The sequence below is a fragment of the Sylvia atricapilla genome, chromosome Z (assembly GCF_009819655.1).
Source record: "Sylvia atricapilla isolate bSylAtr1 chromosome Z, bSylAtr1.pri, whole genome shotgun sequence".
NCBI lineage: Eukaryota > Metazoa > Chordata > Aves > Passeriformes > Sylviidae > Sylvia > Sylvia atricapilla.
This window is the reverse complement of record NC_089174.1, coordinates 28,915,384-28,929,146: the sequence shown is the minus strand read 5'-3', so window position 1 is coordinate 28,929,146 and position 13,763 is coordinate 28,915,384. Positions and strand designations below refer to the sequence as shown.

The following is a 13,763-nucleotide window of genomic DNA, read 5'->3' as shown; positions in this document are numbered from 1 at the left end:
AATGTGGCATGAACATCCTCACAACTCTAAACAGGTCTAAAGGGAGAAAAAGTGCAGAGACCCAGGTGAAGAAAATTGAGCTTTTTTGCACGAGTGAAGCATAAGTTGAAAATGGTGAGAAAAGGTTAAGCTATGCTTATCATAGTATATTAATTAGAGGTAAAAGTTAAACTTCTTTTTCAGCAAAACCACACTGAAGAAACAAAATGGAGCTAAGTGTTTCTGCTTTCCTTAGTGGCAACACTTGAACTGTAGTGACACTTAAAATTATCTCTGTGCTATTTTGCAAAGAACATGACTGTATCAAAAGTTCTTTAATAATTTTCTGACCAACTTGCATTTGTGATGTTTTAAGGGTGGGGCAGCAGTAGTCTGATAATCCTCTTCAGAGACCAAAATGGCTTGTAATATGAATTGTTTGCTTATAGAATGTGTGATTTCATATGTGTTTTTTGGTTTTCAAGAACTCTAAATAAAAACATGTTTCCTTCTTTCTCCCTGTCTTCTCTCCAGCAGCAAAAAAAAATGCCTCCCCCCCATTCATCTGTAATACTGTTTTTGGCACATGGTGTTTTTATTTGTTAAAACACAAATAGACTCATTGCTTGTGTTAGCCTGGCTTCAGGGGTTTTTTTTCCTGAAGCAGCAGATCAGAAAAAATGTTTAAGAAGAGAAGGTGGAGCAGTAAAGTGGGCAGTAAAAAAGCGTTCCATGTGCAAACCACTGTATCTGTGGAAAAGACCCCTTCTGTGGTCTTGGGAGAGCCCTGGAGGTCAGTTAGAATAAAATTTGATCTCCACAATATGTGATGGCAAATTGTTAGTACATATATGCGTTTCAAAAGTGTTTCTTCTGTTGTGGGTGGGCGTAGATCATGGTTAATGGCTAGACAGTGGTGGTGGTGGTGGTGATGTTAACTGAGCTTGTGTCTTGCTGAGAACTTAATTTGCTTGTGAGTTCAGATTTCACTGGAAATTTGGCAATTGTTGTGATGATGCATTTGCCGAAGAAAATTTGCCGCTTTCAATAGGCTTGCAGTGTGACAAGTTGTGGACAGCACTTGGGGGAGGGGTGGGAGATCCCCTGCTTTTGTTTTGTGGTTTTGCATTGCTTTGGGGATAGATAGATTGTTACAGCAGAGGATAAATACCTAATTACTTTTTTTTTTCTTTGTCTTTTGTCCTATAAGGAGAATAGGTTCTGGAGCTTTGTCCTTATAATTTTTATAATTCAGTGGTAGAAGACCTGTGTTACTACTTAATTTATATATTGATGGAACTTCTCATAAGCTGTCTTCAGAGTTAAATCAGTAACATGCAAATAACTTTGATAATACTACCTGAAAATATTCCAGAACACACTGCTGTGGGATAGAAGACACTGAATTAATCTTGCACTTGAAGTTTAGAGTGCTACAATTCTGATTGTTTCTGTCCTTCAGACAAAGCAGGACAAAGAAAAAATAGGAGAACTGACTCTTGCAGAAAGCAATTTTGAATTGTTGTCCCAAATTTCCACTATTTCTTTATTTGTGTTTGTTATTTTTAACTTGCTTATCAGTTTAAATTTAGGTGATGATTTCTAAAGTAGTGTCTAGGCTGTCGGATCCAGTTTTGGCTTTTTGATAAAATAATTTTAACTCTAAAAATTTGACATTTCCTGAGATTCTGTTACTTGTTCTGGCTTCATAAATTTTACCCTGAACCTCTGGCCATTTCAGCTTATTTTTCTAACACAAACCTGAAATAATGAAAATATTAAATTATTTGAATTGAAAATGTTGTCATTGGGCTTTGTGCAGCAAGGCAAGTCGTGATTTGATAAGTAATCAATTTTGCTAATTCTGCATTGAATTAATTGTAGAGGAAACCACTGGGAAATCTATTCTGCTATATTTTAGGATTTTCTCTGCATGATTTTCTGTAAGGAACCCACAGAGATCACTTTTTTGAGTAATGGGTTAATGTTATTAGTCGTGTAGGCATAAATTCACCTTCTGCATTTAAACGAATGAAACTATAAAGAAGCTGATTGTATTCCTCTGCTCAACAAGCAAAGCCAAAAGATTTTTTTACATGATTTTGATGAAAATGAGTAAGTGCAAAACCTCATTTCTGTTACTATAAACAAGGCATTTCAGATGCCAACTCCTCATTAGGATGATATTCCATAAAGCATACAGGTATGTCTGTGTGTGCTGACTGACCCAGTGATAACTTGGAGTATTCATACAGTGTCCCAGAGCTGCGGTGGATAGAATGGAAGAAGACAAAAACAATGGAGATTAAAAGGAGGCAAGTTTTTTTATCAGATGACCTACAAAGCTTCTCCTGTTAAAATACTTGGGTGTCATTTGCCTCCTGTGTAACTTAATCCACTGCAAAATGAACAGTCCTGCTTCTTAAGAAAACAAAAAGATGCCAAACCAGAACCAGACCTACCACTGGTAGCTTCTGGATTATTTTATTTTCTTGCTTCAGGAGGTTAAAAAAAATCAGCTACTCCTGCTTCTGCAGCAGGAAACGAACCTATGGAGACAAGTATGCAAGAGCCAGTAATAAGGTTCCGCAGTACAGTCTGTTAAGTGACATGAGAGATCAGACTGAAAATATTAAGCTTTTTAAATAGAACTTTTATTATCCCATTTTCTTGTTTCTTAATTAGACTTTAAATCAGGAGTTGTTTTAATTACCACTAGAGGTTTTAAAGAAAAAGTATGAGCTGATGCCGTAATTAGTGTTGCTGTGGTGTTCGGCAAATCTGGTAGCATCAAGGACAAGTTGTAGAACCCTATTCATTATTGAAGATAAACTTAGTAGATCATAGGATATTGTAAACACACTACCAGTTAGTTTCCTTGGTTGTAAAGTTCAAGTGTATTCATTGTGCATGTTAGAAGTGCATGTCTTGGCTTTGATTAACACAGCCTCTAAGGGTGGAAAAAACTGTGAGGTAACCGGAACAAGTATACAAGTGGTTGCTCACAGTTGCCAAGTTTTTCTCTAAGTGCTAAAGCTTGTTTTTGTATAAACTCACAGAATGATTATAAAGCAAAGGCTAAAACTGAAGGCTGAAAGGGTGTCTTCATGCTCAGACTTGGTCTTTCTTATGAATTCGTTATACTGACCTTGAAGTTTTCATGTTTTTAGAAGAGAAAAGTGGGAATTTTTTTTCCACATTTGCTGGAGTATTGCATTATCGAAGTACTTTCTTTAAAAAACCCAGCCCTATGAGAGGTAATTGGACATTGAGGACTAAAGTAACATTTGCATCACTGATTTTTTACTTCCTTTCACTGCATTTGGATTTGGAGACATTTCTGAAAAGCACTGTATCTGACAATCCTGGAATATTGTGCTCTAATCTGATATTTGTTCAGTGCTTGCACTGTGCAACTGAGTGTGAGAAGACATGATTTTGGGATACCATGCAACACTTACATTAAGAGCTTATAGTGCTGCAAGCTTTGGTGTTTATAGCATCAATTTTTCAATTTGCCTTTATTCTCACAGATTTTTTGTGAGAATCCTAGATTTCATTTTGTCTGAGAAGGAGCGAGCTCATTTTGAAATGAAACTTAAGTGCCTTTTCTTCAAACAGAGACCCTTTGCCACGGGTGCCAGATAGAAAGATGACAACCTGCATGCTTGTTTACAGTGTTTCTTTTAATGTTGACATCCACATAGCTATAATTGAATTACTAATAAAGAATAATTATTTGCTGGGAAATGCAGAATATTTTCTTTTATGAGGAGAATGGTGGGAAAAAAAAAAAAGGTAAAATTCAGATGAGGATTTATTCCAGCCTTTTTAAAAGCTTCAGTTTAGAGATTCTGTTTGTGTGTTATCTCTGAGTCGATTCAAGAAAGAAATTATGTGTTTATAACATCTATTAATAAATGTTTGATCAGTTGAGCATTGTAATGTCTGGAGGTTGGATAAAATACTGAAACATAGCTGGATAGCTATACAAACATTCTTTATTTAAAGTTTTAAGTGATGATGTTTTAAAGTGCAGATAATCTACAAAATCTGTTCTTGTGGAATAATGTAGTCTTTTTGAGAGAAACAAATTTATAGTGATGTGTCAACACAGTATTGAGAAAGATCCCAGCCACCTTCCTTGAAAAGTGAATAATAAATCACTCAGTATTACCACTTTTTAAAAAGTGAAGACAGATCTTAAACAATGCTAGTGTTCAGATCAAAGTGGGAAAATTCACGGCACGTGTGGCCTAAACGTAAACAGCATCTATTGTCTGGTTTCTTCTACTTTCTTGTATTTGCATTTAATTGGGTTTAACATTGTGAAGTGTAAAACTGGTTTAGGTATGAGGGACTTCTTACATACTGTAATTTTGAACTGCACGTGGGAATACATAAATTGTATTTAAATACATAAATACTGAACAATACATAAAGAAAACTGCATCTACAACCCATTTACTTTACTGCACCTTATTATTTGCAGATAAAAGGAGCAGTTTTCGTCTGGAAAACTGGTATTCACTCTTTCACCTCTGTGTGGTGAAGAACTGTCTGCTGTTTCATTAATGCCTGTTTCAGACAAACATTTTTTTCTCCTTGTTTTAGCCATTACTGTCACTACACCACAGGTGGTAAAGCACTAGAAAGTGAACTTTTGTCATCTAGAATCACTAAATATAGGAAAGAGAGAGATGCATTAAAAATGCTCCTCTTTAAGATATGTAAAACAGAATTAAATTTGGTTTCTTATCAAACTGTAAGGCTTCAGCACCTGAACTGACTCCAGAAGCAAAGCAGGAGTATGTGAAGCAATGTCACTTTCAGGGAGGTTTAGCAACACACATCCAAGCTTCTTATCTTGGTGTCTGTCTTTCACAAATGCATACAGTGGCCTACTTAATTCTTCCAGTTCTTTTAACAAATTTCTAAATGCCTGTAAGCAGTGGCTGCTCTGTGGGAAAAAATATTCCCCCACGGCAAACCCAGCTGAAATGCAGTTACAGGTTCATCAGCTTTTTCCTGTTGTAGCATCTTTTACAGTATTTCTGCTTAATTAGTTTCAGAACTCTGTTTGAAAGAACACAGCTATATTTCATGTCCATTGAAGCTCGTACATTTCTTTGAAGTTTTCACAGTGGCTATAAAGAGTGGGAAAGGAAATACTTAATGAAATTTTGCAACAAGAATGAAATATTAAAAAATGCTTTATAAGCTTAATAATAAGCTTTCATAGGCAAAGGGATTTTTTTTTTTCCTGTGGGGTTTTTTTTTTTCAGTTTCATGTGTACATTTGAGAATTATTGTTTTAACTTCCACAATGCTGTTATTAACAGAGTTATTAAGAATGTATAATAAACTATTATACATTAAGAATGTATAATAAACTATTATAAATTATAATAACTAATGTATAATAAACTAATTATAGTATAATAAACTATAGAATAGATTTCTGAAATACAGCAAGGACATCCAATGTTCAATACAGTACTGATTTTAATTATATAGTGTTCTTATTATGCATCTTAATCCAGTTTAGCTTCTTATTAATGGTGTATTTGTTGGGATCTAGTGCCACAGCACATTTTATTAGGAAACATGTTGTTGATTTTAGAGGATTTTTTTGTTTACTGTCTATGGAATCGTTTGGTGCTCTTAGTCAAATTTCATAGCTTCCAACTTAAATTTCGTTTGAAATGTGGGGAGGAAAGATAATTATGATGCTTTTGTTTTCAAAAGGAAGAAGCATAGGAGGGAAGCCTCTCTTGGTAGCATCCAGCAAGCAGGGAGTATTGAATGCGCTTGTTCTGTATTGTGCCGTAAACCTTTATTTGTTTTGGTATTTGTTGCCACACAGTGGTGATCTCCATCAAGGGCAATGATTTAAGGTTACTGGTCTGGATGCTGTTTGCAGCATATTGTTCATCTCTGTTCCCTGCTATCTCAAAGGTATCACACTGGTCTTTACGTCAGAGGAATAGTCCTGGTCAGTCATTGTAGGAGGCATCATGCTGTCTATGCAACTGCCTCCCAGTGAAGGAGTTGTACTGGTGCTTCTTGTGCTTCCAGGTAATGTCTTGGGGAGCTCCTCTGCCTAGTGGTTTTCTGTGCTTTAAGGCAGTGCTGTTTGGAGCAGCTTTCCTGCTTCTGAGATGAGATTTTGTCCTTTTATATTCCAGCTTAAGGAAAAGGAGTACTCCAGAGTGGAAGTAATATATATTTAACTTCAGGTTAAATACTGCACCATGATCTGTGTAGTAATTGTGAGTTGGACTCTACCACACATAGTCATGTTGGTCTTGCAGAAAAAGGACATTATGAATTCTTTCTGGTTGTGGTTTTGTGCTAAGTTATTTAACAATTGCTTTGGGTACAATAGCACTAGACCTGGGCACTTTGCTGTGTGTTTCTATTGTTCGTAACAAATTGTCATTTTATCTGGGCCACAACTTTATCTGAAAGTAATATATTTTATTTAAGCTGAGGATTGAAGTGGTATACATAAGGTGGTACCTACTTGGGTGCCTTGAGGAAAGCACTAAAACTTGAAAATTGCAGTTGAGATATAGACAGTTTCTCAGAACATTTTTCTGGAGTGTTTCAAACAGGAGTTTTGGACAGAACAAATTTTATTTTGAAAGAAGAACAAAAAAAGGCAGTTTGTTGTAAGATTGTCTGAGGTTGTCCTATACGTAGCCACCAGTAGCTAGTGGATCTTAAAAACTTGGCCAGTTTTAACAGATGCTGTGATCAGATGAAGCCGTCTTGAGGTTGTATTACAGTTTTTATGTCACTGAGAAATTGAAACACATGGAAGAAACCACCAGAGGGTGAATATCTCAGCTCCTGATGCCCTACAGATCCATACTGTGATTTAAATAATTGTGCCTAGTTGAATTTCCATAGGAGAAGCACATGTATAGCCTGTGTTTTTAACCTTGTGGTTCTTCCTCTTGTGTAAATACTATTCTTTAGTTATATTCTCTTGTACTGGTATTTTCATGTTTTCTGTCTACAAATGTGTGATATGCTTTAGGAATTTAGGGAAAGAGCTACACAAAGAACTATGAGATTTTCAATGTCACATTTGATTTAGATATATTATTTTAACCATTTTCCTCAATCATCACCTCTTTTCAAAGACTGTACCATTAAAATAAAACCCCTCTTCTTGATCTGTTTCAAAACTGATGGACGAACCGTGCCATAGGAAAATCACATATTGTCTTTTTGTAGCTGTAGTAGTGTAGGTAGTTTGTAGTGTACACACTAAGTAGTGTAGACACTAACAGGAATGTCTGCCCCAGGTTAGCAGCAGAAGGAAAAATAACAATGTAACAGAAAACTAGTGATGGTGTTACTTTTGAAAAGTAGCTTTAAAGCGACAATTTCTACAAAAGCCATTTGAATTTAAATTATTATTATATCTTCTTCATTTGTTGTCATGGAATCCTTCATGATGAAGGATCCTACTTGATGAATCAAGTAACTTCAGTAATCAAATATTTCTTGTCAAATGAGTGATCTTTAGAGAACCAGTGGAAATGCGAGTGTCTACTGAGATTATTGTATACTTCCAAAGATGAGTAAATACGTTTAAGCAGAGAATACTGTTTAGCTTGAAAGGACAGATCTTACAGTGAAAGGTCATTACCAAAGATACCTAATATTCTAGTTACAGGTGAAGGGCTGCATGCTGGCAGAATTGAAAAGGAATCCAGCATACATGCTGGTCAGTCTAATTATAACATTACAGATGGCCATTATATAAGGAATGCCTCCAAATCAATATTATCCATGCAGAGAGACTTGTAAGTGTATACTTGATCCTGAAAGAGGAGCAGCTTGCTTTTTTTCTCCGGGAACGTAGCTCTTGAAGCAGCAAGAAACACCTTCCCTTCCAAGTTACCGTCTTGGTTGTGCTGACTTGGTATTTACATTTGACTTGCCCCCCAATCACCATGCTACCTTTCTTAATATGGTTTTCTTTTTATTGAATGCATGCATCAGACTGAACCACATATTACATGGACACAGTTATGCTTTATTAAAAATGAATGATGTATACCCTGGTTAGGATATTTTCATTAGAAGGAAGAGTGTGGTGATGCAGAGACTAAATTTAGCTGAAAGGGAGTAAACCAAGCTAGCTAGGGAATAATGTACAGAAACCATAATTGTCCATGCTAAATTTGTCTTCAAGTGCCTACAGAAACTGGCAGTGAGCTTTCAATAGCAGCAGTAATTAAGTGTGTTAGCGCACTATCCGTAAGCACAAGCTCTAGCAAACTGGAAGGAAAAGTAGCTGTTCATGAGAGTAATATAACAGTGGTGGGAATTGGGCAAACAAGTTGCACAATTTACATGATGTTTATGCCTAATACAGGATTAGACATGAAATAATCTATCCTGTTTTCATACTGAATGAAAATACTTCCCCATCCCTAGATAAAGAGCTCATCACCTTTCCTGCCAGGCCTGGACAGCACACAAGGAGGATTGTGTGTCATACCAGTGGTTCAGATACTTCACATTTGTAACTAAACATATACTTCCATGTTTAGTTATGTTCAATTCTATTACCATCCACTTTTGAAGGGCAAGAATACATGCTGGTTTGATGGTGCAGTCTGCACGGGTTTGATTAGTGTGGTTTTCCACCTAGAACTAGGATACACTGCTTTTCTGCAGCTGACTGGGTAGAGAATTTTGAAGGTTTCTGAGCACCAGGGATTCAGGATGTGCCTACACATCTTCTTGCTGGATGCGCATTCATAAACTAGCCAGACTAATGCAAATAACTAATGTGCTAGATGAATCAAGGTCATGTATTGCTAGTCTGCTTGGATTTCTGGACATACATCTTTTCATAGCAGAATACTCTTCGTTAGGATAATGTGCAACTTCTGGGTAGAGAAAGCAGTATTTTTATACTCAGCTGACCCCCTATTCAAAAATAATAGGTGCCCTGCTATGTGTAGGTCCAAATAAGTATTACAGGTCTAGTATATGGACTAAACTGGGCATACGTTGTCATGATACAGATTGCAGCAGCATATTTCAAGATTTTGTCAGGTCCCAGCATGATCTCAGCTGCTTCTTATTGTGAAAAGTTACAAAACAGCTAGTATACTCCACACATGTTACAATTTTTATGCACCCTCATTTATTTATTTATCATTAAATTGGGACATGATTTTTAAAATTCATTATCTTTTTAGCATTTAAATAATGCAATTTGTTATCATTATGATACAGTCTTTATACCTAATGACACATTGCATGACAAAGTTACGTTTCTTGAAAGATTGTAAGTCTTACATAAGGTGCTCACCCTGCCGTGAGCTTGCTTATATTAAATAGTGTGGTTAGAGGGCTTGGCTAGTTGATTTAGTTTGTTCTGCTTTGCCGTACAGAACAGCTGTTAGTTTATTACTGACACTCTCTGAGATTACAGTATCAGGATGGGGAGAAGAAGATGGAATTGGTAAACTGGTTAATTATGCAAAACAGCACGAGCTACGAAGTTGTTGTCTGATGCTGGTGCATTGGGATGTCTTTCAGACATCAGAAGTACCCATGGCTTTTGTTTACACATGAATCTGACAAAACCACCTCTGTGCCTTTAGGCGCACTAGAGGTTAGGTCAGAAAAGGTTTTAGCCCTTCAACTAGAATATTCAAGCTGAGGAATACCTCAGAGTGAGGTTTTGTAGGAAAGTGTGTGCAAATGGTTTTCCACATTGTATGCATGAAAAGAGAAGATGTGAAATAAATGACAGTCAGAAAAGTGGTGTGTGAGCTTGGAATATGAGCAAGGCACAGACCTGTAGAAGAAAGGACTACAGAGATCTTCTGGCTTTCAGCAACAATAGTACTGCTTATAACCAAACAAAAAAGGCATCTTGCTCCTGTTATGTTCCTTGCCTTGACTACTGGCAAAAACCATTCAGTGTATTGTTCACCTGTTGATGAAGACTTCCAGTTCCCAGCACTGCTTGTTTATACCCACTTCTTGTGTGCCAGTGTTGCCTATAGCTTAGAGTTTTTCTGCTTCACTTTTCTTACATCCCTGGTTTGTTTATCAAGAGTACTTATTGCCTCTCAACTTTCATTTTACTAGGCTAATTAAAACAGGCCTCCTTTGGTATCGTCTTTGTACTGTCCTGTCCTCGCTTCTGTGGTTATTCTTGTAACTTTCCCCTGAACATGCTGCAGCTTAAATCATGAATTTTCTAAGATGGGTGATCAAAACTATTCACAGAGTTCCAGATGAGATCTAACCAGTTTCTTGTAAAATATCCCCATCTCTACTGAAGATTTGTCCCTTGATATTGTCTGATTGCATATGGCTTTTTGACAGCGGTAGCTCTTTGAGAGGTTGTATTCATCCCAATTGATTAATACATCCAAGTCATTCTCCTGCTCTATTATTTTGACTTGATGATTCTCTACTAGAATTACAAGTAGAAATTTGTCCCGTTCCCAGAATGCTCGATCTTGTCTTTGTGCTATTGTATTTTGTCATTACTATCACTTTGGTCCTTGAAGAGTATTCACTTCTTCCAATATAATATTCTGATTTTACTCTATATTGATACTAGTTCCAATTTTATTCTTTTTTAAACCATCATCAAGTATCATATTCATGATTCAGGGCTTTTTGTTTATTTTTGCCACGAGGTCATTTCTCACAATGGTTTGTAAGGAACTCCACTCTTAATCTCATCTTTCAATAGTTTCCTTCCGCATTGTAGCCTCACTTTTTTGAGTAAGATCCTTTAATAAGATGCTGTTTTGCATTCAGATTGGTTTTTTGTATCTTACTTATTAGTCCCTACAATATGGTATTGTAACACTTAGTGTTACAATATCGTGAAGTACCTGTTTTTATAAGAAACATTGATTTCAATTGTCTAAAATTTTAATTACCTCTACAACAACAAGTTACCCTGGGCTATTGTGCTTCTGTATGTGAACATAACTAAGTTCTGCCATTTTTGTTTGGGTGAGAATCTGTTCATTAAAATGCCATATGAAGTTGATGAAAATGCCAAATGAAGAAAATTAGGTGGTTCAGAAGAACCATTAGTGACTCTTAGCAGTCTCTCTGAATTTCTTACAAAGTTTTCTAAATGTAAAATATGCTTATTTATAAGCTTGTCTATGCTTTTTAATGAGACCTTTATTTATAAGATTCTCTAGGCATACTTTTCAAAAGTGTATTAGGTAATTGGGAAGCCTGGTGACATTTCATTTTTTTGATTAAAAAATTAATGTATAGGCTCAGAAATACATTGAGTTCCTGCTTGCTTCATGCTGTGAGAAAGAGGCAGAGCATTTTACAAAATTTTTTTGTAATATACTGAATTTTCTTTTTAATGAAGAGAAAGAATCCCAAGGATCTTAAAAGAAAAGCCATTGATGTTCCACTAGCCACAATATTGCAGAACATCTTAATGAAATACACTATTCATGCCTGTCTTTCTTGAACAGAAACATACTATGCAAATCTGTAGGAGGAGGCCTGTATTGGTGTATGCCTGCCTTAACCAACAAGGCTGTTAGACATGATTGTTAGATCTTAACTGTGTCAATCTTGCGAGCCTTCATCTGGTAGTACCTGACTGTCTCCTTTGTATTTAAAAATAGAAATGACAATCTCTCTCTCTCTGCCTTTTTAGCTTGATTAGTTCATAGTTGAAAGTGTGAGACACTTGAGGGAAAAGCTAAATTGAAGGGTTGAGGCTCCCATTCTGCACGTGGTTAAGATGCATTGTTCTTCCAGGGGCTATTGCTGCCATCTTGTCTTTTGTCACAGTCACATGAAAGTCTTAATTTCAGTGCTTTCTGTTGTTTGTCAGTTGTGCTGGTGTGGAAGATTATGGCTGTTGTGCTGATGGAGTAGGGAATGGGGAGGGAACCTAGCCTTTCAGCAGCCAGTGCCTTATGAAACACTGAGAGATGCTGAAGGCTGTGCTCAGAACACAGCAAAAGCTACACCAGAGCAATGGCTTCTCACCTTCCTGGCATTTAAGATTTCTAAAATAATTTACCTATGAACTGTATTTCTGATAATCTGTTCACAGTGTTTTTTCACCACGATGATTTAAATAATTCAAGGTGGTGATGAGGTATATGTGGTACAGTTTGTTTTTTCTCTATTGTGGGCAATGATGGAATGAAAGGTTAGTGTCTATCAATGACTGAGTGATTTTTCTCCTGTTTTTATCTTAGTGTTTAGTGACACTGACACCATCAACAATGTGTGATGCTAAGGAGCAGCAAAGAAAACTACTGTAGATGTGTCTATGAAAAAGCTGTTTCGGTGGTTATACAACAGAAATTGATGGGATAGGCTTTGTGCTAGGTAAAAAGACAGTGTTTGGACTGAATAGTATTTAAGGGGAAAAGTAATACGACTTCCATAGGGGCATTAAAATCTCTCTTCCTTCCCTATGCTGTATAGATACTATCCAAAGAAGATGAAGCATGCGCTTAGTTCTTTTTAATGATTCCTCAAAATTATTTTTAACACTGGAAATGACACTTCCGTGTCTGGCTCTCTGTCTGGCTGTATTCAGCACTATTTTAATTACTTGATGTAATTGATGTTTTTTATGATTCTATAATTCTGGGGCAGGAAGAGTCCTGTTATTTACATAATACAAGTAGTAGCTTATGAACAAAGAAAAAACAGATAAATTTATAGATAAAGCTCATTAATACATTTTGAGTCCTCTATATTGCAAAAATGTAATCCAGGGTTTTATCTTATTGGTAACTGAAGCTGTTTAAAAATACATGTTTTTACCTTGATAGCATCAGATGAGATCAAATGCACCAGGGTGAGTCTGTGCAACTTGGGGGACGTGGGGGACAGTGTTTAAAAATGAGACAGTTGTGAGAAAGAAACACTAAGAAAATGTGTATATGTCATTTCAAGCTATGTATAAAAATGCAATCTATAGAAATTCATCACCTCCTTCAACCAAATATGCTTTTTTCTTTTGCCAACAGAGGGCCTTTAAGTAGCTGCTACATTTCAGTGTTGAAAATTATCCTACCCAGGGGCAGGTTGATATTTCAGTGGCAATTATAAAATGCAGGCCAAAGAGGGAAAAGATAAAAGAAGAGAACTTGGTACATTTTCTCATGGGAGATAGGACCCAGGGCACAATGGAAGAGGCATTACAGTGATGCCAAACGAATTTCTGGAGCATTCAAGCTCGATTTATCTCCTGTAGTAACCCTGCTTCTGTGAAAGAACTCATGAGTGTAGCAGGGAGGGAGCATGGCCAATTTTCTTTTCTGGCATGTTTGGTTTAGCCACTGGAATTGAATGTTAATAGGTTAATTTGGAAACCTACTCAACCTGAAACTTCATCTAAGAGAAAAAATTCAGAACTATAATATGACTGAAAATATTTACTCTGATAAATGTTTGCAGATGCTGCAGCTTAATAACCCTCTGAAAGCGATGTATTTAAGCCTTGTATACCTAAGTTTCATACTGTCACAGACCTCTAAATAATGAGGCAGTCCTGCCCTACAGAAATATCCCTGTATTGTCAGAAACACAGGATAAAAAAAGAGAATTCCTTGAAACCATATTAGCCTCTGTCTTGTGTAAGTTAGAGGATTTTTTTTAAAGGATTTCAGAAGGCATAGGAAGTTGATGCGCAAAGATAAATATGGGGTTTTGTTTGTTTATTTTGGGCTTCTGGGCTTGGGATTTTTCTTAAAATGTGAAACTTGATGTTTGTCTCTACATTT

At 36.3% G+C, this 13,763-nt stretch overlaps 1 protein-coding gene across 2 annotated transcripts in view; it reads left to right on the top strand.

The window, feature by feature from the left end:
• COMMD10 (COMM domain containing 10) overlaps nucleotides 1-13,763 on the top strand; it is a 107,761-nt gene that overhangs the window by 43,415 nt on the left and 50,583 nt on the right. The window contains exon 6 of one of the 2 annotated variants that reach the window (XM_066338518.1): nucleotides 184-263. The exons of the other annotated variant lie outside the window; for it this stretch is intronic. Within the exon in view, the coding sequence (XP_066194615.1) occupies nucleotides 184-216 (33 nt within the window). The 3' untranslated portion in view covers nucleotides 217-263. Of the gene's footprint in view, nucleotides 1-183; nucleotides 264-13,763 lie in introns of those variants that run through there. 2 annotated transcript variants of the gene reach the window in all.